We start from the raw sequence: 22,777 nt of genomic DNA on the forward strand, positions 1-22,777 counted from the left end.
ATTCCATAGCATTGAACTATGGCTTTTAAAATGGTATTATTATTTCTGAATTATTTCTGCAGTTTGTGCACTGCCTCAGTCCTATATTCACTGGGAAGCTGTGTCTCTCAGCCTCATTCTGCCTGTGGGTATATTTTTAAATATGAATCCTCCCCTACAAGCCATTGCAAGGACTAATAAGATAATATATTATGACTGTTCTGGATTGTTTCAAGTACACCAAAATGCTAAGTATTCTTATATGATGGTTCACTCCAGATCACCCCAGATTATTAAGTCATATTTTGGGAAAGATATAATCCTCTGTCACAGCACGAAATGAGGGAGATTATCTTACATTATACATTGAACTGTTTGATTAGGGCTGAAAATAATTGTCTTGAATAGGAAAGTTTAAAAAGTAGTCTTTTTTCCATTTCCCAAGATCCACTGCAACCAGGAACAAACCTTACCTCAAGAATTTCAACATGTGTCAGATTTACAGGCCATTTTGGAAAAATAAAGTACACATAAAACAACATGAACATCCTAAAATGTGAGTTGCTAACCAGCTATAGAATTGAAAATATACGCACAAACACATTTTGCCCTTCTCATGGCTACACACCTGATTCAGGTATATATTTATAATTGCAAGTTGCAATTAGTATCTTGCCTGTACTGAAACAAAACCAAACTCTGATAGGCCTATCTATTCTAATTTGCTTTCTTATTTTATTATTCTTTCAAACATGAATAGAAAAGTTTCCAAAAGTAATAAGACAATCATTTATTTATGCAATGATGATACATAATAGAAAATGACTTACCTAAATGCAGTTATAATGGATTTTAAATAATAATTTCCTAAGGCAGAAGAGCCATAGAGTTCTGCAAACTGATAAACAATTAGAAAGCTGAATATAAAGAAAAGAAAATCTATTATGTTAAAAATATATCAGTTTTGAAATGTTATCCCAGAACAAAAGTGTTCTATTGTTTTATGCCTAGCATAAATACACTGAAAGTCTTTGGAATTGATAAAGGATTACATAAATTTCATGTTTCAGTTTACTTTGTTAAGTTTATTAAAAGGCAACATAAATATGGACACTTCACCAAGAAAAGGTTGCTGAAAGAGACACATCAATATGAATTTAGGGCACTTGACACTCCTGTCATTTCTGGCTTCTTGTCAGGTCATAGGCAACTCATGTAATCCATGCACAAAGCAGCTTTGAGATCCATGACTAATTCAGATGGGAAATGCAGGCTAACAGAAGGATGCTTTGTGTTTTCAACCTTCTGTTAGCACAGACCCAGAAAAGTGTATTGATCTCACAACCAGAGTAAACTTGGGAGAGAAGTGCAAGAAAGCAAGCATTGTTGTACTGCATGGAGGAATAAAAAAGTGACTTTGATTTAAATATAAACTGATAATGCAAATATCTGCACAAGAAAAAGTGTAGAATCATAGAGTTGGAAGAAACCAAAAGGTCTATCCATTTCAACCATGCCACTCAGGAATACACAATCAAAGCACAGCCAACAGACGACCATCCAAGCATTTGTTTAAAAACCTCCAAAGAAATAGATTCCACTTCTTTCTGAGGCAGTGTATTCCACTGTCAAACAGCTTACTGTCAGAGGTTCTTCCTAATGTTTAGGTGGACTCTCTTTTCCTATAGTTTGCGTCCATTGTTCCATGAGTCTCTGGATCAACAGCAAACAAGCTTATTTCATCCTCAATTTGAGATCCATTCAAATATTTAAACATTGCTACCATGTCACCGCTTAACCAAAATACCACAAAACAAAAAGAAGTGCAAAACTTCTACTATGTAAAGTAGAAGAAATTTCTCAATTTTAATAGTACATGGAATCAAGCAATGTTCTTATTAAATACTGGTCAAAGTCTTTTGTAGAGTGTAGCTGATTTATTGATAACAACAAAGAGTCTTCTGTCATATTAAAGATATGGCATAGGCTTTTGTGGGGAAGAGTCCACTTCATTAGATGCACGAAAATTTACCCTAAAATGGTTGCTTTATAAATGCACATGGCTATGGTGTTGGTGTGTTTGTGACATGGTTTCTAGAGAAGAAATCAAGTGCGTATGTCAGCCCACTAAAATATAAATAATATCCTATTTTATGACCATCCTTTTCAGGCTGAAGGAGGCTGAGTCACTAACGAGAGAACTAGCCTTGGTATAACTCTCCCAAAGGATGTTTTCAGTTTTCACCAAGCCAACATTCCACTCTTGGAAAGATTGTTTATTATAAAGAATAATAATGTTGAAAATAAATGCTGAAAGTAATAAAAATAAATTATTTTTCAGCAAATTCTCAGCATTCTAGCTCCTCCCAAAAGCATATCCCAGTTAAAGGAACTATTAAATGAAATTCTTTTATATGTTTCATAGGCAAACTTACATAATTTTGGATTACTTCAGCTTGTACTACAAACGTATGTGACTCAGGATGCATTAGGTCACTTGAGTAGGACAGGTTAGGAATTTCAACACTTCCACCAATGTAGATGAAAGAAAATGAGGGAGCTGAAAGAAAGAGATCCCACATTAGCAAGTAGGCAAACAAAAGCATGTTATTAGTGGTGAAAAGCAGTTACTTTTTAAAAAGAAGAATAACTAAACACCCAAATACATATTTTTTTAAAAAAGACATTCCTCATGTTCATGATTAAAATAAGATTCTGTTCAAAACATGTTATGATGGGTAGCTATATTTACTGTTCTAATCTTTTTTCAAAATTCACTTTCAACAGTTGCCAATGAAGGGAATACATCAGGGTTGCTTCTCTACTCACTAGAGTAAATATTCTCTAGAGATGAAGGAGTTAATATAACTGTTTCCTCTGTATATAAAAGGTTTATTTTCTTAAAATTACTTCATTTTGTCTGTATGTATTCTAAAAACTATTTTTTTTTAATTTTTAAGGAAAAACCAGTAATAAGCAATCTTAAAATAAGGAAGATCTTCCTTATTTTAAGATTGTATGAAATCCCCATTCCTTTGCTCTCACACATCCACACCCATAGACAGTGAGTTTTCACAAAAGAGAAAGTAGTCCAGCAGCTTTTTGCAGGATTGAAACCACTCTCCATTACCTGATGCGTTTAAACTGAAATTTGTAATGATGTTTGGATATGAGCTTCATTTGTCCAAAGACAAAACTTTGGACCCTGTTATAAATATTTACCTAGAAACATTGTACATTATTAGAATCCTAGAACTTCAAATTGTGTCCATAGCCATTTAAAAAAACCTTTACATTTAATCCACCTGAAAGAAATGAATGCATAGCTTTACATGTGCATCAACATCCAGGTAAAGTCATTCTGAGTAATGTCACTTACATAATGTATAGTACAGAAAGAAAAGAATTACAGTAATAATCAAGGCAATTGTAGGAAACATTTTTAGAAGGCAACTTTTCCAGAAATGCACACTTGTTCTTCTGCCAAAAGGATGTTTTAGACTTTTAATGTTTCCTTGTAAAGTCTGGCTGTGGAGGAGAGATGGAGCCTGTGAAAGAACAAGAGAAGGGATGGGATCAGATTTGCCAAACAGAGTGACACAATGGCTCTGCAGACAGCATAATTATTGTATTACACACAAGCAATTTCTAAATAAGTACATGTGCAGAGGGAAACTGAATTGTGCTTTCTTACCGGTCGAGAATGAAAGTATGATTCACTAGGTGTAGGAATGCTGTATATAATAGAGATACGCCTGGAGGGAAACGATCGCATCACGACACCTCCTTGGTTTTCTCTGAAAAATTCTAAAATTTCAAAATCCTGAAAGGAAGCTGGATTCCTCTCTTAGTAACATCACTTCAAAGGCTATCTACCCCCTATTGTTGTCTTGACTCCTTTTTACTATAAAGCTCAACAGCCTTCTGCCTATCAGCAGTCCTGGAGCAGGTGGGGAGGAATATAAGTCATCCTTACAGTAACTCTTTCTTTACCAAACAGGACAGGACAGATCAGGTAGTGACAGAAAAGGACAGCTTCTCCTTTAAACATGCATGAATGAGACAAACTCATCACTGAGCATGTTTAACAATCTAGAAATGTCAAATTTTAGTTATGCTTTTATAGCGCGTGGTATACTGTTCATTAAAAAGGCAGTGAGAATGTAAAGCCAATATAACTTTATAACCCTTTAAAATGCTTATGTTGTAGCAACATAATTAATTAAATTAAGAGGAATGCAGAAAGAGTTTGTTACATCAAGGTTATGTCTCCAGAATGTATTTTAAAAGTGAGAAGCCTTGGACATGCTTTGTCCTTTAAAAGAAATTTTTAAGATCCTTTGTGGCATTTTGGGATTCTGAAATAACACAGATTTTCAGAAACTGACTTTAGCAATGATATCCTCACAGAAAAATGAAAACATAACCTATGAAGGAAATGAATTTATGTGTTGTGTTTTTTTAAAAGTAAGAAATATTGTTTGTTGTAATTTTGTTATATATGTTATGTATGGTTGTCATGTTTGAGCTGGATACAAGTTATGTGTTTAGTGATAAGGTACATTGTAAGGAGTTGTACTGATGCTAATAAAAATTATAACTAAGAGGAAAAAGAAAAATGAAAACATAATAAACTGAGTTAGAGCAAAACTATATGGCTAATGTTGTATGGTGTTTCATATGCATACCCTCCAACTATCCCAATTTGGCAGGGATAGTCATGATTAATTCTCTGTCATCCCACCTGTTAAAATGTCCTAGTTTCTCTCTCTTTCCCCCTTTGTCCTCAGATTATTGCAAAGTGGCAAAGGTAGTTTGCACTCAGTTAGCAGGGGGAAGAGGAGGAGAAGAACAGGTGGGATCTTGCACTTCCCAGAAGGATGGGGTAAAATAAATCTACTCCAGCCTCTCCTAGCTTGTGGCTCCTTCCTCATTTGCCATCTTGACCACAGGCTTATGCTGCTTGTCACAGTTTTCATCTGTGAAATGTTGCAGGATATGCATACATAGTCAAATTTTTGTGTTCTGAACCATTCAGAACATGTCTCTATGCATGCTTCAGTTTATATTTATAAGTGAGATTTATTAAATATTAGGTAATGATTTTTATTTTTAATATAAAGCTATGCATTCAAATCCAACAGTTTGGACCCATCAGCTATAATGGACACACACATGTCAGAAATGTATATTTCTGTTCAAATGTATACGCTGTTCAGCAGAATGTCATGGCAGCTTTTCCATCCAGCTTTCCTGGCTGAAAAAGTGGGCAGTTTACCCTGGGCTACCTCAAAGGGGATACCCTCCAGATCCTGTTGGAATGTTACTCCCATCAGCCTATCCAGCATAGCTATTGACAAGGAGCGCTGGGGGTTTCAGTCCAGCAACTCCTTGACAATCACGTTTCTTAACCCTGGGTTATATTATTTTATGTCCGATACTGTAGTTAGATGAGCCCTGGTGGCGCAGTGGTTAAATGCCTGTACTGCAGCCATTCACTCAAAACCACAAGGTTGCGAGTTCAAGACCAGCAAAAGGGCCCAAGCTCGACTCAGGCTTGCATCCTTCCGAGGTCGCTAAAATGAGTACCCAGACTGTTGGGGGCAAATTAGCTTACTTGCTAATTAGCTTACTTGCTGTTCACCGCTATGATCTTTGGAATAGCGGTATATAAATAAAACAAATTAAAAAAAATATTATTAGATGGGGGATTGAGAATGGGGATTATTTTCTATTTTATTTGTTTTGTTAGTTTATTGCTATGTAATTTGCTTTATTAATTTTATTGCTGCTGTGAATTGCTATTTATTTTTTGCTATTAATTGCTATAGTGAATTGCTTTGTTATTTTATTGTTATTGTTTATTTGCTTTGTACTTTCTTTATTGTTGTAACCCACCCTGATTCCTTGTGATTGGGCAGGCTATAAATACATCATCATCATCATCATCATCATCATGTGAATCCTAAAGAGAGAGTCAATGGACTGGAATTTTACTCATCAAGGGTTCTACCTTGAACAAAGGTAAAACATTTTTTTCTTTCAAATTGGGATTGCGTTTACATGTTTCACCTTAACAACACTTAAAAGTTTTCCCGATGCAAAAGCATGGAGGCTTCCTGAGAAGTTCAGCTTTCTCCTTCTAACAAAGGGGGCTTCTAGCCTTATAAAGGATTCAAGGCAAATTGGATCTCAAAGGCAGTAACTTTTTGTCTTGCAACTGATATGTAAAGTTTATTTCCTGGACTGAATCTTCCAGTGCCCATATGGCCAGGAGGAGGTGCCCACCTGCATGAATATCCTTCTATGCCATTCAAACTGAAGACAACAACCACAACACCTTGACCACATGCAGGGTTATGACTAACATCATCATTTTAAACATCTTTGCCAGATGAAGGTGAATAATGTGCATTTTGGTTGGCCCAGCTTTCTCTGGTAATAGAAATACAGGAATGACTTTTTTTTCTTCTTCCCTCACTGCTGCTAAACCTCAAAGAGTGCATCACTCCTGTGTAACAGACCAAGACATCAGTGGTGTAAAGTACCAAGAAGATTCTGGCTTCTATGGCTAAATACTGACATAATTTTTCTTCAGTTCTTCAGATAAGGGAGAGGAGAACCATAGTGGGAAATAAGCAGGAGGGGGTAATACAGTTTTGTGACAGTCAAATCTAGCTTATCAATATTGATTTTATGAAGATTTTTCAGGATGCTGAAGTAATATATTTCAAGCCTAATCCAATATTCATTCTGCTTCCCCCTGCCCTAGATTTCTCTCCCAAGCACAGGCACTGTTCTAGTAAAATCCCATAAGAGCACACTATTGGGTACTTACCTCAGAAAATCCTGATGTTCAAATCCTAATGCCTCTGCCATACTATGTGGCCATGATCCACACACTTGCCCTGGTGTACTTTGAGTGACTTCTGTTCCAAGTGAACAGGGGGAAGAAAAGAAATCATAAATGATAACTCTGTATTCTCTGCTCATATGTCCCCCTTTTTTTCATGTTTCTAACTCAGGAACTCATTGATGACATTACGTTCAAAGGCTGGGAGTCATAAGTGTTCTCTTGCTTTTTTCCAAGTCTCTTGTTGAACTATGGTGTGATTTTCTTAGGTAAGGAATAGGCAGAGGTGGTTTGCCATTGCCTGCCTCTAAAATGTATCATAAAGCGCATGATATTCCTTGGTGTTCCCCATTCAAAAACTAACAAGAGAGCTTATCGCATGAACTTTAAAAATGTTTCAAGCCTCCCAGGCTGGAGCCAGGATATGAGATGGAGGCAGGGATTATCGTATACTAAATCAACACCTAATTGCTACCCACCATCAGCCCAGGTCCCAGTCACACTCTGCTAGCACTTTTTAAAAGCCGGAAAGCTCCTGACTTCGAAAAAATGCTGGTGGAGTACAGCTGGGACCTGGCTTGGACCTGGGCTGATGGCGGGCAGCGATTAGGTGGTGATTTAGCATGCAATAATCTCCGCCTCCATCCCATGTCCCGGCTCCAGCCTGGGAGGCTTGAAATGCTTTTAAAGTTCATGCAGTAAGCCCCAAGGCCTGCTCTGCCTTGCTTCCAAGATCAGAAAGGAAGTGATTTTTCATGAGTATGTATGCAGTTCCCTGTTACTGTTGTTTTTAAATCTAAACACATGTAAGGAATGCAGTATTGTGCTTTCTTATAATTGTGGTAAAGGAACATCCTAGATTTCTCACACACACCTGGCTTCTGTGCAGTGTAGATAGATTACTAAAATCAAGAGGTACTAGATCCACAGCATCCCCCTGATCTTTAGCATATCTTCATTTCACTCTGATATTAATTCTCCATGCAGGCTAATCCTAACTATGGCATTACCTGTACCTAATCTAGAGATTTAAACCTATCTAACACTGTTTAAGACCAGGCCCGGATTAAATATACTTTTCACAATGAGAACATGGCTATGACATTCATTTTGAAGATTTAGTGGGGTGTGCACAACAATAAATTGAAAACACAACAAATCATTTATTATTAAACAGGGTTTTAATGAAGATGTTTCAAGTACTATCACTTGAATGAGGACATAATTGAACAAATGATGACGCATGAAGCACAATCACTTTTCATTTAAAAAACAGAAGGCACATATTTGTGTATCCATGTAGCAAAATTTGACACCCTTGTGTATACTCCAGGGAAATTAGGTCTTCCGCAGCCATACCCCCAGCTAACGATTCCTATGAGAAGCCATTTTCCATCACCTTTGCTTCGACAGGACAGAGGTCCTCCAGAATCTCCCTGAAACATATTGTTTTCAAAAAATAAAGCTTTTGATATTTTAAAACATTTCAGTGGATGCCATCACTGCTAAAAGTGTTTTTAATTGATGCCAAAGAATGACTGGCACTATTTAAACCTTAAAGTATGAGATAACAGTGAGAAAAGAAAATTGCCATATATTCAGGACCAACAGGTTCCCCACCTCCACCTCAGAAACCAGTGTACAAAATCAAAGTAACCCATCAGTGTATATCAATCATGCTAACTGTGGTCAGGATTGATGACACTATTGTTATTAGATTTCTTAGCACAGACATGAACTTCAAGCACAAAATAGTAAGTGAGTCTGTGGAAAGATGAGATGGAAAGAGAGCTGGGAAGATATATTTACCTTGCAGCTATCCCTTTTTCCTGACATCATCCCAGCACATAGCATGCGGGCTGTAATAAGCCCATACGTTGAATGGCACAACGTTTGATCCACAATTTCTACCTCTGCTTTTTGTAGAACTGCTGGTGCTTCATCATCTGAAAAAAAGATACAAAGCTTAATGCAGAAAGATTATGAATCAAAGCAGTCTCAATAATCCATGTCCCAGAAAAGTCAAAATAATAATAGCAGATGGGGCTGAGGCTGAGGCTGAAACAGAATAGCTAGCTTAAAGCTACATCTGGACTTTCCTGATTCACCAATTGTTCTGGTCAGGCTACAAAAGAGAGAAGAAAACTAATTCTGGCATTCATACAGTATCCAAAGGAAGAAAGCAAAAACAAGTAACTGTGCTCTCTTTATCAGCAGTCACATACTGATTAAAGTGAGCAATATCGGATATTTTATGGTACTTCAGTTAAGATTGGTTTTTCAAAATTGGATTAAACCAGTCTTCCTATACCTTTCTTTTAGCAGATAGACCAATTAACTGTTTCAAGAATTTTTATGATATATGATCAATGTTACAGGACCTGTCTCTGAACTGGGAATTAAAAAGTGTAAAACTCTGTAGCAAAATAAGTAAAACTCAGTTTATTGTTGTTGGCTACCTCCAAGTCATTTCTGATTTATGGCAACCCTAAGGCAAACTTATCATAGGATCTTCTTGGCAAGATTTGTTCAGAGGAAGTTTGTCATCGATTCTGACAGCATATGACTTGCCCAAGATCACCCAGTAGGTTTCATGACCAAGCTGGAAATCAGACCCTGGTCTCCAGAGTCATGATCCAAAAGCAGTGCACATTTATTATTTTATTTATTAAGTTCCATAGAAACTGGCCAAAAACATTGGGCCTTGGCAGGACTTGTACCTGTGCTTACTGAGATATTTTTTAAATATCCTTATAACCTTGCTCCTAATACATTCCATTTCTAGCGAATTTCCAGGACTTGCTGCAAACTTTTTAATCTTGAGTTAGGCAGTGCTCTTTTCTTTCCCTCCTGGAAATTTCCAGTAAAGATGTTGTCCTACTGTTCATATATCTTGAATGCATGTGCAACGCTTAACAGGATTTTTCTCTATATATTTCCTTCTCTCATTGTATTTCCAGTTACCAGGCTGAACCTACCACCCACCCCTGCCACCACCTTTATTTCACAGTTATAGTGTTAAAGTGGTACAGCACTTCAATTACTATTTTGGGGAGTGGAATAAATGTACAATACAGGGAACATGTGTACTGGGGGAGGGAGCATGAGGGGAGGTGTTGAGTTCATGGAGAAGATAGTTGGAAGGGTGGGAAGCCTTACTCACCTCACAGATAAGCTCAAACATGGAAAAAAGAACTGATGAAACCGTGGTTTATTTAGGGCAGGACTGGGTGTGGGATGGGTAATAGCCACTATTGTTGTTGTGATCCTTCAAGTCATTTCTGACCTGTGGTGAAGCTATCAGAGAGGTTTTTTGTTGTTGGTTTTGCAAGATTTGTTCAGAGAGGGAATACTGGGAGTGAGAGAGTGTAATTTGCCCAAAGTTACCCAGTGAGTTTCCATGGCCAAGTGAGGATTTGAACCTGGTGCCTCATCCAACACTCAGACTACTACACCACACTGGCTCTTGGAATAACTGTTCCAACGTGTGAAATCTAGAAACATTTAATGGAACTATTAGCCCATCAGAAGGGAGCTTTTAGTTGCATTTACATCCTGTCTCTTCCTCTGGTTACATATGTCAGTCTGCACATTATTGGCTACATATGTGGGTCTGCACATCATTCTCACAATAACCTTATGAGGTAATCAGTCTGAGAAAAAATGCCAGCTTCAGGGTCGCAGAGTTCCATGGTAAAGCAGGGATTAGAGCTCATATCTCACAATTCCCATTCCAGCATTCTAACCAGCATGCTGGCTCACTTGTCAAAAAAATAATAATAATAACAGGGGAGAGGTGTTTACCTGTTTCTTGTTTCTGTCCCCAGCCTGTTACCCAGCATTTTTCCCCAGGGTACACTCTGAAAGTGGCAGGAGGTAGACATATTGGCTGAATTAAAGATCTCATGGTGTCAGCCCATGGTGTGCTTAGCTGCAGCAGGGCAATGTCATAGTCATAATTTTGGCTGTTATAGTATTCATGGATGATGATTCGCCTCAGAGTAGAAACAAATTTGGCTTTTCCTTGGATACGCATTCCCATATGTGCTGTCCAGATTCTAGGGTCTGATAACCTAATGAAAATGATTTAAATAACAAACATAGTGGTTGAATTGCTGGAACATGGAGAGATAGGTTCTATTTAAAAAAAACAGTTCCCACCTTTGACACCTTCAAAAAGGCACTGAAAACATACCTCTTCTGGTAAGCATACCCTCCTGATCTTTTATAGACTCAACAAGTTTGCTACCTCCCGATCAGGCGTCTACCTCAGGCTGTGATAAATTTTTATATTGTACTAATTGTTTTTAGATGGGATATGGTTTTATATTGTGATTTTAAATAATTGTTATTAGTATTATTGTTTTTGTATAATTTAATGTAATCCCGCCTCGATCCGTCGGGAGAGGCAGGACAATATAAATAAAACCTATTATTATTATTATTATTATTATTATTATTATTATTATTATTATTTGTTGTTGTTGTTGTTGTTGTTGTTGTTTCTAATCAACTGAAGAATTTACCTGCAATCTAAGAGGATTCATAGCAATGTCTTCTTTTAAGGCTGTAATTTACTGTAATCATGGCTGTAATTTAAGGCTTTAATTTACTCAAGCATTCTTTAGCACAGTTGGATTGACTTCTGAGTAAATATATAAAGGATCATGCAGTAATAATAATTCATAAATCACAGCTAGGGAACAGGTGGTTCACCATATGTTGTTTCATTGAAAGTACCACGATATTGACTATGTTAGGTAAGGCCAGTGAAAGTTGCACTCCAGCATATAGAGGAGGAGTGGACAAAGGGAGATCCTGGAGCCATATGTGTCTCTCCAAAGCTTTTCTGTGATCCTTCACTCCTGATTGACCTTTGGCTGCTCCCTGCAAAAAGGTTAATTCACTCATGTGGAACTCTCCAAGAATGGAAATTCACCTTTTAAACAGTTTTTGCACACTGCCCCATACTATTTAGCTTCCTCCACAGACAAAAAAACAAATCTATTTTTTCAAAACCGTTAGTAAACTTCTGATCACTTATGGATTGCTTCTTCTTTGGCATTACATGTGGCCTCTGAGGGGCCTCAGGAGCAAAAAGAAAAGCAGCCCCTGGACTCACTGTATTTAACTACTTGTGATGTAGAAAGCTATATGATCCTTACTCCTGTCCTCAGGCTGTTATTTAAAGAAAGACTTACTAAAATCAGTAGGGCAACTGATTTGATCTAAACATGATTGATTTCAACAGCAACTAGATCAGAGTAAATTATTCTAGTAATTTTATTAATGTTATTTGTGTTATCAGACAAGGCAGGCACTGGATTTGCTTTAAAAGATGTCTGACAGCTAAACACTGTGTAGGTGAGAGTGTTGACTTAATCATTTGGCAAAGCTCACAGCCACCTAAGCACTGAGAGCTTTCAAAGGTTGCTAGGGAAGCTTTGCTTCATAAACTGTCATCTAGCCAACAAATAAACCGAGTATGTGAGCAATATAGATTTGTCTATGATGGTATCAAACCAAGAAATCAGAAGAAGGCTAGGATTGGGAAGGGCAGCTATGAAAGAACTGGAGAAGATAATAAAATGTAAAGACATAACTCTAAACACTAAAGTGAGGATCATCCAATCCATTGTATTCCCCATCACCAAAAGTTCTCTTTACCTGCACTGACAACTACGGTAGAGCATCTAAGGACTGGGGGCATGCTATCATTGTTCCCATATATGAAAAAGGAAAGAAGAATGAACTTGGCAACTATAGACCAATTAGTCTCCTCAACATTATCAGCAAGCTGTATGCAAAGCACTTGTAGTGGAAACTAGAAGATTGGATGGAACAAGAAAACATACTTTTAGAGGAACAAGCTGGTTTGAGGAAAGGCTGGTCCACCATAGACCAGTGCTTTGTATTCCAACACCTCATCGAAAAGTATGCCAACTGTCTCTGTCTATGTTGCCTTTATGGACTTTAAAGCAGCTTTTGACTCAGTATCTTGAACCAAAAACTATGGAAAAAAATTGAGGCTTCCTCGACTGACCAACCTCTACTATATCTAATTCGTATGCTGCATGAAGAGACCTCACTCAAAATAAGTTGGAACTCCCAGGATAATCTCACTGATGCCATTGCCACTGTGAAATGTGTCAAGCAAGGCTGCATTCTAGCTCCTCTCCTGTTCAATGTTTACATCAATGACATGGTGGATCCTCTTGATAACACAAATGCTCATCCTCTGAAGCTAGAGGAAAGGCATATCTCTCCTCTGCTTTATGCAGATGATGCAGCAGTAATTTCAAGAACACCTATTGGTCTAAAAAGAGCATTAGGAACAGTAACAAAGTATTGCAAACAGGATCAGCCATAACTTAATTATCAAAAAACTAAAATCATGGCATTTGCTTAAAGGCCCAAGAACCGAAACTGGATTATAGATGGTCACAAGAGCAAACAGGTCTCCTGCTTCAAATATCTGGGGGTAATCTTTTACGCTACTGGTAATAGGAAATCACAGGGAGACTATGCTTCAAGTAATGTGCAGAGGAGCTCAACAGTCATCCTCAATTTTTTTATAACAAGAGGATGCCATTATATCCCGGCGGCACACAAAGTCTTCGAAGCCAAATTGGTTGCACAACTGCTTTATGGATCCCAGCTGAGACCCCTCCTCAATTTTGCACCATTAGAACTTATGCAATCCAAATTTCTAAGATCAGCATTCCAAGATCCAAAATATGTCTCTAATGCAATTCTGAGACTGGAGTCTGACTTTATGAAAATGGAGGCCAGAGTGTGGGTGACTATCCTCAGCTACTGGCTCAGACTATCCTTGGGCTTTTTTGCGCAGGCTCCTGGAATGGGCCTGGCGTGCTACAAAAGGGGGCGTGATGGGAACGGAAGGTAGCATAGGACACAGTTTATCACACAGGAGAATGACGATGACAACGCCAGAAGTTCCCATTGCATTCCGGATGAGTCCCCAGGAGGCGATTTTCAGGAACTCTTTAGAAGTGTTCCTGAAAATCACCTCCTCTGGGACGCATTTGGAACATGATGGGAACTTCTGCCGGTGGCAGCTGTGTTCTCCTGTGCGGCAAACTGCATCCTTTGCTACCTTCCATTCCCATCATGCCCCCTTTTGTAATGTGCCAAGCCCATACCAAGGGTCTGTGCAATAAACTTTCTTCTTTCCCACTGGCCTTGCTCCACTTATCTTGACTCATGATTTCCTGTCTATGTAGTAACAAATGGTGACTAAAATTTCTTCACTGACTTTTTCTCAGATCTTTTGCTTAGCATGGTATATGAAAAGACTAAAGTGACCATCAAACAATGGGTGAGAGAATAGAGTGACAACTAGACCTAGCTAGCACCCCCATCTTTAATTGCTAGTGACTCTAACAGCTTCAAGGACCTCCATAAGGTAGGCTTCTTTAAAAACCCTCAAGTAAAAGCTTCTTAGAACTAATGCACATGACAGCTCCATGTTGGAACTGTGGTGTCCAATTCATTTTCCTCCATTGTTATCAGCTCCCTGTGTGTGGGATGTGGGAAGAGCTGGGGTATCCAAAATATCAGCTCCACTTTGTTCTGAACAAGCTAAATGACCCATGAAGATAGCACTTTGGGTAAATGAGGAAGAGGTCATCTTTGGCATGCCAAGAACAGGACGTCTTTGTTTATTGGGCCTTAGCACATGTAAAGGTTCTCAGATTATTTTTCTAACTGGTTATTAGAAATCCATGACTGACCATTACAAATTAATGGAAGAACAACAAATTCATTGTGCTCACCTATACTATATGCATGCCACTTTAGCATTATTAAAGGAAAGACTCTAAAGAAACTGACTTTTAACTACTTACCTGTTCCCCTGAAAACAATGAGCAGCTGACAGAAGCCATTCTTTGGATATAACTGAGGCTCCGCAATAAGCAACTCCAGCAAATTGGAGGCTGACTTGCCACGGCCATTCACCTTCCTGTGCATCCGAACCTCCTACAATCCGGAGATGTGCATTGGTGTATTTAGTGCTGCCACAGCCTTAAAAGAATATGATTCAAACTTTTTAACAACAATAAACTTCAACTGATCCAAAATGCAGCAGCCAGGCTAATTATGGACACAACAAGATTTGATCATATAACACCTATTTTAAAATCTCTACACTGGCTGCCAATTCATTTCCGGTCCCAGTACAAAGTGTTGGTTATTACCTTTAAAGCCCTAAATGGCTTGGGCCTGGGTTACTTGAGGGAACGCCTCTCCCTGCATAATCCTCCCCGCACACTCAGAATTTCTGGAAAACTGTCTCTTAACCAACCTAAGGTGAGGTTGGCGTCCACTCAACAAAGGGCCTTTTCGGCCGTGGCACCCTCTCTATGGAATGCCTTACCTGAAGGGATCTGTCTTAGTGGATCAATGGAAGCCTTTAAGAAGGCTTTAAAAACTCATCTCTTCCTTCAAACCTTCCCTCCTAATTCTGTTTATATTCCCCTATTGATGTATAGCATTTATGATTTTTGATTTTAACAATGTCATTGGATGTTTTAAAATTTTGCTCGCATTTAATCTATTTTAATTTAACTGTTTTGAACAGTTCTCAAAAATTACCCCCTCTGGAACGGATGGGGAACTGCTGGGGAATAGAATGGAATGAGTGAGGGACTTTGTGTGCAGTAAAATGCATCCCCCACTCATTCCACACTCGTTCCTGGCCCCATCCATTCTGTTCCCATCCCTGCCTGGAGCCCATGGTGTGATAAAGTTCACTGTCTTCAGAGGGACATTATATTTTGCCTAAACATATTAGGTTGATGGACACACTTACTCATTATAAATATGAATGCATTGGTAATTGATGGATATTGCACTGTATTAGTTACAGGAAAACGATGAGGGTGGGATAAAATTACATAATCTTTTGTATGTATTGAACATATAGAATATAAATGGGCTTAACTTTCTTGTATTTCTGGGTAGTACAACTTTAGGCAGACTTACTACAATTCCTTTCATCACTTCGATCAAGGCAATCTATGATTCCATCACATCTTGCATTTTGTTTCCTGAAGCAAACATTGTTGCTACATTTATAGGTATTGTTGGTACATGGAATGTCTGAAAGAGAACAACCAAATGCAAAATAAATGCTCTAACAATATTATTTTATCAGTTTCCAGACAGGGACTGATTCTGAGAGAGAGTTGCTGAACTATACAATGAACTCATGGCTAAGACAAAATTCAAAGCAAAGTCACTCAAGCTTAAAGTTTTATATCCTTGGTTTCTATTGAGTAGGATCACTGCAGCTAGCCATGTTTATGTTTATGAGACAGGACAAGAAATTTAAGATGTTAATTAAAGATGTTGTCCTAAATCCAATTACTAGTCCCTGCTATAGTAGATCCATTAACTCAATTGCTGAATGGTAAATCAAAATCTGAGAACCAGCATGATTTAATGGTCTAAATGCTGGACTAATATGCATTGCAGAAATAATGAAGTTTGTCACTGCTTTAGCTGTCATGGTTCAATGTTCTGGAATTCTGAAATTTGTAGTTTTGTGAGATATTTAGCCTTACCCATCAGAGAGCTTTGGTGCCACAACAGACTACAAATCTCAGAATCCCATAGCACTGTCAAACTGCATCACTTTTGCAGTGCAGATGAGGCCTCTGGCTCTGGGAAATCATGGTTCAGATCCCTGCTTAGTCATGGAAACTTGCCAGGTGACCTTGGAAAAATCACACTCTTTCAACTTTATAGGAAGGTAATGGCAAACCTCCTCTGAATAAATCTTGCCAAAAAAAACCCCTAGAATAGGGTTGCCATAGGTTGGAGTGGCCTTGAAGGCACATAACAGCAACATTGAATCAACAGTTGTGTAAATCATGTTGTTTCATTTAATCTACTCTCATTGCAAACACCCAAAACAGAATACACAGCAGCAGTAGTGGCAGCAGCGGCAGCATGGCCCAGCATTTAAACCATTTTATATTCTTCTTCCACCATTGAGTGAATACCTCTGCAACTATACAGAGCGATATCTCTGTAACTATGAGAGTAACTTTTAAAAGTTACAGTTTTGCCATAAAACAAATGATGTTATCCCTTGCTAAGATACAATATCACTTAGGCATGTCTTAATTATTACAAAAAAGATTTAATTAAACATTACTAATTATTTATAACTATTTACTTCAAAGTTCTGGGTGAGACTCACTTTCAGTGCAATGTTGTTCATCTTGGCCATCTTCACAGTCATTTATTCCATCACAGAAAATGGAATGGTGTTGCATTAAGAAGCTGGTGCTACAGTTTTGTTTGGATGTATCTAAAACAAAGAGAAGAAAATCACAAAATCATAAGGAGAAACTATGCCAAAGGACAGCCATAAAGGACCATCACTCTATTTTCAATTATATGCTATAGGTACTTTACCACAGAAGAGTTCATCGCTTTCATCATAACAGTCATTGATCCCATCACAACGCCGATATCTTTGGATACATAAACCAGTGTGGCATTCAAAAGATCCCAATGGACAGGCTAAAGTCAAGAGAGAGAACACCTATCATTATAGATTCTGGTTTGAATATTAACATTTCTATTACAAAAGAATAAGGACCTGCCAAAAGTTGTCCCATTCCCATATGGACATCACTCATTTCCAAGGGTAGGAAAACTTCCTGGCAGATTCTTCCTTTTAATAAAATCCCTTTAAATTCTTATTTTAGAATTTAAAAAAAAAAAACACACACACACACACACACGCATACAGTTTATCACAAGGATGGGCAAACTCCAGCCTGTGGGTTGCATGTGGCTCTGGGAATTCCTGATCCCCCTCCCCAAGTCTCCTGACTCCTCAATTAAAAATTCCTGGGTGCAAATTCATCCATCCTGTAATGGTTTTGTGAAATTGAAGGCTTTCATGGCCAGAATCCATAGTTTTTTGTGGGTTTTTCGGGATATGTGGCCGTGTTCTAGAAGAGTTTATTCCTGATCCAACTCTCTTCCGTGCCAGTATTATCTGAAGATGCCAGCCACAGATGCAGGTGAAACGTCAGGAATAAACTCTTCTAGAACATGGCCACATAGCCAGAAACACCCACCAAAAAAATGTAATGGTGCAGTAAAATGCATCCTTTCCCCGTTCCGTTCCCATCATGCTCCCTTTCATTCTGTGCTAGCTGCGTTCCTGCAGCCCCATGTGATAAGCTCCTTAGTCTCTTCCACCATCCCAGGCGCATACACCAAAATCTGCATCAACCCTCATAGCTGATGAATAGAAACCAGTTGCTGCCATATACAAAATATGGTATTATCCCATATGTCAGTGATTATTTCTAGTGTGTTTTCATTCAGACAGTTTTTCATATGACTCAAAGGAAATTAAAGTAAGTCTTACGTTGACTGATGTCGTACAGCCCATATTCCACAAGGAGCGGCTGCTCTGAAAGCTTGGAACTACATTGAAATTCAATGTTGACCCCAAAGCTTGCAACACGAAATATTGTTGGATGGTCAATATAATAGCCACAGTACCTAGAAGATGAATATGTGTTAACTTGTAGTATGGAGCACATTTTAGTACTCTTAGATGGGATGAGGGTTATGCAGCCCTACAGATATTGTTGGAATGCAAGTACTATGTTTGGCCGAGTCTCTTGGGACTTGCAGTCTAAAAAGGCTGGAAGACCACATGATTCTTGCTTAATGCCTGATTTTATACAAGGCTGTGTGCTTGTTTGACATAAATGTAGACTGTAGCTCAATTACAGCACACATATTTTGCATTCAGAAGATCTCAGATTCGATTGCTGGCATAACCACATATAAAAAATTATGAGAACAAGCTTTCTAATTCATGTCCTAGACGGCCATTGTCAGTCAAACAATACAGAGCTAAATGGGAAAAGGCTGACCTGGTACAGTGTAACTTCCTATACTGCTAAGGTTCAGTGTGTTTCTAAGGGCTCATATTTTAGGATGCTAGTATACATTCTACATCAGATTCTCTCTCTTTCTCCTTCCTATAAATTTTCTCATTTCTATCTACCACCTCCCCAGTTCTATGCTGCATCGTTGTGCTTAGTTGCCATGCTGAATAGAATGTAAACATGTGAAATTACACTGTGCAGGCAAAGCTTGGACAAGTTGCTTCTTTGGCAACTTCTAGAATGCTCCAGGCATTATGACCACTGGTTATGCTGGCTGGGAATTTTGTGAATTGTATTACAAAACCTCCCAACTTTTCCAAGGTCTGGTCCAGACAGTATATGTTGTATGCAAATACATCTGAAGGACATATGTGAATTGGTTGAGGACATTTTGTACATTGCCATGTTTGTTTTAATGCAGTTAATCCTATCTACCGTCAGTCTCCTTATCATTGCAGCCAAAAGTTCCTATATTTGCTTCCTTGTTAATGTACTACTCCCTTGAGAGAAGCAGTGCTAGTTATCTGTACAGATGAATAGCCTACATTGATATACTTACATATGCTCATTAATTTTCCACCATCCATGCTCACAGCCTTTAATGCTTTTTTCACGTATAGTATAGTTATGAAATTTCAGTGCTATACCAAAGTCCTTCTGGGGTATCTGTTTTTAAGAAAGAGTAATTACATTTGACATTAATGTTATGTGAGGAAAATTCAGCTGGAAAAATTTAATTATGTCATATCTGTGTAGACTTACATATATGTGTGTATATATGCATGCCAGGGTTTTATCTAGGCTGGGGGAGCCGATTAGAACAAATTTTAGATGCCAGTGCAAATAAAGCTGTAGGGGAAACTGGTAGGTAGTTAATTTTTCCCTCTCTTGTTAGGGTCCTAACAAAAACCATGTACACATATGTTTACACATACACCACCATCATCCCAACATAGCTGCAATTTGCTTTGGAAGGAAAGCAACATCGAATAGACACAGACTAGGGATGGATGAATCTGTCAACTTTGGTTTCTCTGAAGCTGTGTTGAGGTATGCATACACCAGTTCAGATACACATACGCATCTGAATAGACAGGGAAATTGCTAGATTCTAGCTCCACCTCATTACATTATGATTGCCCTCTTTCCCGTATCTGAGGAGGATCTCCATGAAATTTTAAATCCTTGAAAAGAAGGGAGACAATCTATTAGATAATCTTCCATGAATACAAGAGATTCTTAACTTCATAAAGTAACTTCCACATCTAGAAGGCAACAACTTGTGACAAAGGGGCAAAATAGAGGAAGAGAGGCTAGCCAGACCATTATGGGACAGACAGAAGGGCCTCTCCTGCAGATCTCAAGGCTTGGGCAGGCTCCAACAACTCATAATGGCAACAAATTATGCTGGGGAAATTTCAACTGAGTTACATAATGAATTACTTTTTCAAAGTAACTTTCTAAGATCAAATTTTTCCTGGTTTTATACAAAATAGCAAAATAGTTTTATAAATAATTTATACTTATGTAAATGCTGATATATTTGTCTGTACTTTTCCCCAAAATGCAGAATTTTGTTTGCATTTTTTGTGGACTGGTAAACTTCATTCAGTTTTTAAGAATTATGAATACTGAAAGATGACTGTTTTAGTTCACACCTAGGCATGGGCAGGGTGAAATAGGTCAGTCTGTATTCAAATGTAAACTGAATTTCTCCCTCATCTATTGTGCAGACTCCCTGACTCCCTCAGAGAGTATCCATATTCAGTTTCAACACAACTGGAATGTTCTTTTTAAATAATAATAATAATAATAATAATAATAATAATAATAATAATAATATGACTTGCTGATTTTGGAAGATAGGTAGTTGCTGTTACTCATTGCTCATTATAAAAAGTAACTAAGGGGGGGTGTACAGATGAGGAGAAAGGGGCAGACAGAGGCTGCCCCTTTCTCCCCTGGATTGTGGCCATGCCGACCAAATGGTGCGGCAATGGTACACCTGGAAAAAGGAGATATGAAATGTGGCTCTTTCTCTGCCGCTGCCGAGACACCATAAGCGTCCTGGAGCAGCGCTGCGATGTCCTTCATGCACTACACAGTTTGGACATGACGCATGAGGCACATCAGCGTCACGAACGACATGGTGTTTGTGGAGCATGGTAGGGCTTGGGAGCATGTAGATGCTCCGCTCTCCCGAGCCCTACTTTTGGCCCGAGGCTGGAGCATAGCACCAGTCTGTGCCAGGCCTAATCTTGTTCATGACCAACAAGATTTTTTAAATTACTTTAGTATTTTTTTAAAAGCACAATACAAAAATTGCCTAAATCCATCTCAGTGACTCATGAATAGCCATGTTTTAGGAATAATGAGTAAACATTACTTGCTATCACTCTTCCAAACAAGCAACAAGGCTATCCATCTGTAGGATGCTCTGGTAACATATTACAGGCAATATCATTATTACTTGTAACATATCGCTTCCAGACTCTAGCTGTGACTGAAAAGATGGGCTTCTGGATCTGTAAGCTGCTTAACAAACTTCCTCCCTCCTCCTGGTTCAAAACTGACAAGTGGGTACTCCACTCAGTTGCAGTTTCTGATTTTGGTATGCTGGATTATAAGAAGTGACAGTGGTTGCCACAGTTTAACTGCCAGCCAGAGCATGAGAGCCTTGGAAAGAGAGGGCAGGCTGGCAGAGGCAAAGAGCAGGTGCAGCTTTCCACCTTCTCACAAGGACACCTTTCATCTCCCACTATAGCTACTTGACCAAAAAAGAAAAAAAAGAGACAGAGAGAGATTCAGGCTTTGTACTAAGATCAAAGAGTTTAGAATCCTGCAACTTCATCTCATCAAAGAGAGTGGAAGACTGGAAGCCCTGTTTTCTAATCAACAGCAAATACAGTGAAGTGAAATTGCAAAAGTCCTGCACTGTGGGGTTTAAAATTACCTGAAAAGTCCAAGTACAAATGCATTTTGGTGGGTAGTGGCTTGGGTAATATGGACTCATGATTCTTCCTCCAAAGCCAGTACTTCCTAATGCTACCATAGTTTGTCCACATTCTGATTAAGAAAGAGAGAGAGAGAAACCATATTTATTGTTACACAATCTAGGAAAAAAGCAACGGGAGTTTTGTTTTTGTTTTATTTTATATCATTAAAAAGAACTGTTTGGTCATTTCATATACTGCAGGTGATACAAATCAAACAGAAGTAAATCTCACTAAGTTCAGTGGGACATACTCCTAGGTAATTGTGTGTAGGAGTGCAGTCTATACTTCATTCATTCATTCATTCATTCATTCATTCATATATTTAAGCATTTACAACCATCCCTCCACATTCATGGTGGTCTCAGGCTTGTGGGGTCGGAAGCTTCAGAAGGGTGGTGGCAAACTTGCGAATAATCAGATCCATGGACCTTAAATCTGCAAATGTGTGGGGCTGACTGTATATTCTCCTTTTGTTACACAGGTTTCAAGTTCGCTCAAAAAGAAAGCAAAAAAGATAGTTATTTTTACTGATACAAACCAAGCAAAATAAGAAAACATTGCAATAAGCAACTGGCTCATGAAAGAGCAGCAAGCCATACAAAATCAATAAAAAGATGCCAAGAGCAAGAGAACTTGAAAGAAATGGTGCAGGGATGTTTGTCAGATATTCTTAAAGGAAAAGGGAAATTCCATTTAAAATCTTAAATAGGCTTCTCCTCTTGCGTAAAAGTATCAGAAACATATGCCAAGGGAGTGAATTCCAGATTTTGCTTGCTTGCTTGCTTTTGAAAAACAAATATTTAAAGCAAATATACTTTGCACATTAGCCCAAAAAGCTGACAGAGCAACTAATAAGTAATATGACAGTCTCTGCCTTTAGGTTTACAATCTAAATTTAAGGCATGTCACATAAGGTATATGTAATGGGAGGGGAGAAGGAAAAATAAAGTTCAGTGCTTACAAGGAGAAGCTGAAATAAAATGATATGGGGGGGGGGGGGG

At 38.3% G+C, this 22,777-nt stretch overlaps 1 protein-coding gene across 1 annotated transcript in view; it reads right to left on the minus strand.

Moving 5' to 3' along the window:
* Positions 1 to 8,097: 8,097 nt before the first annotated feature.
* Positions 8,098 to 22,777, minus strand: part of LOC121917212 (transmembrane protease serine 7-like) — a 32,625-nt gene continuing 17,945 nt past the window's right edge. Inside the window, exons 9-18 of the mRNA XM_042442969.1 lie at positions 21,734 to 21,846; positions 19,340 to 19,446; positions 18,249 to 18,385; positions 17,279 to 17,386; positions 17,061 to 17,171; positions 15,839 to 15,955; positions 14,701 to 14,878; positions 10,637 to 10,905; positions 8,642 to 8,778; positions 8,098 to 8,268 (exon numbers count right to left, since the gene is read on the minus strand). Of these exons, the coding sequence (XP_042298903.1) occupies positions 8,098 to 8,268; positions 8,642 to 8,778; positions 10,637 to 10,905; positions 14,701 to 14,878; positions 15,839 to 15,955; positions 17,061 to 17,171; positions 17,279 to 17,386; positions 18,249 to 18,385; positions 19,340 to 19,446; positions 21,734 to 21,846 (1,448 nt within the window). The remainder of the gene's footprint in view (positions 8,269 to 8,641; positions 8,779 to 10,636; positions 10,906 to 14,700; positions 14,879 to 15,838; positions 15,956 to 17,060; positions 17,172 to 17,278; positions 17,387 to 18,248; positions 18,386 to 19,339; positions 19,447 to 21,733; positions 21,847 to 22,777) is intronic.

Source organism: Sceloporus undulatus, unplaced genomic scaffold (genome assembly GCF_019175285.1).
Source record: "Sceloporus undulatus isolate JIND9_A2432 ecotype Alabama unplaced genomic scaffold, SceUnd_v1.1 scaffold_12, whole genome shotgun sequence".
In the NCBI taxonomy this organism is placed as follows: Eukaryota; Metazoa; Chordata; class Lepidosauria; order Squamata; family Phrynosomatidae; genus Sceloporus; species Sceloporus undulatus.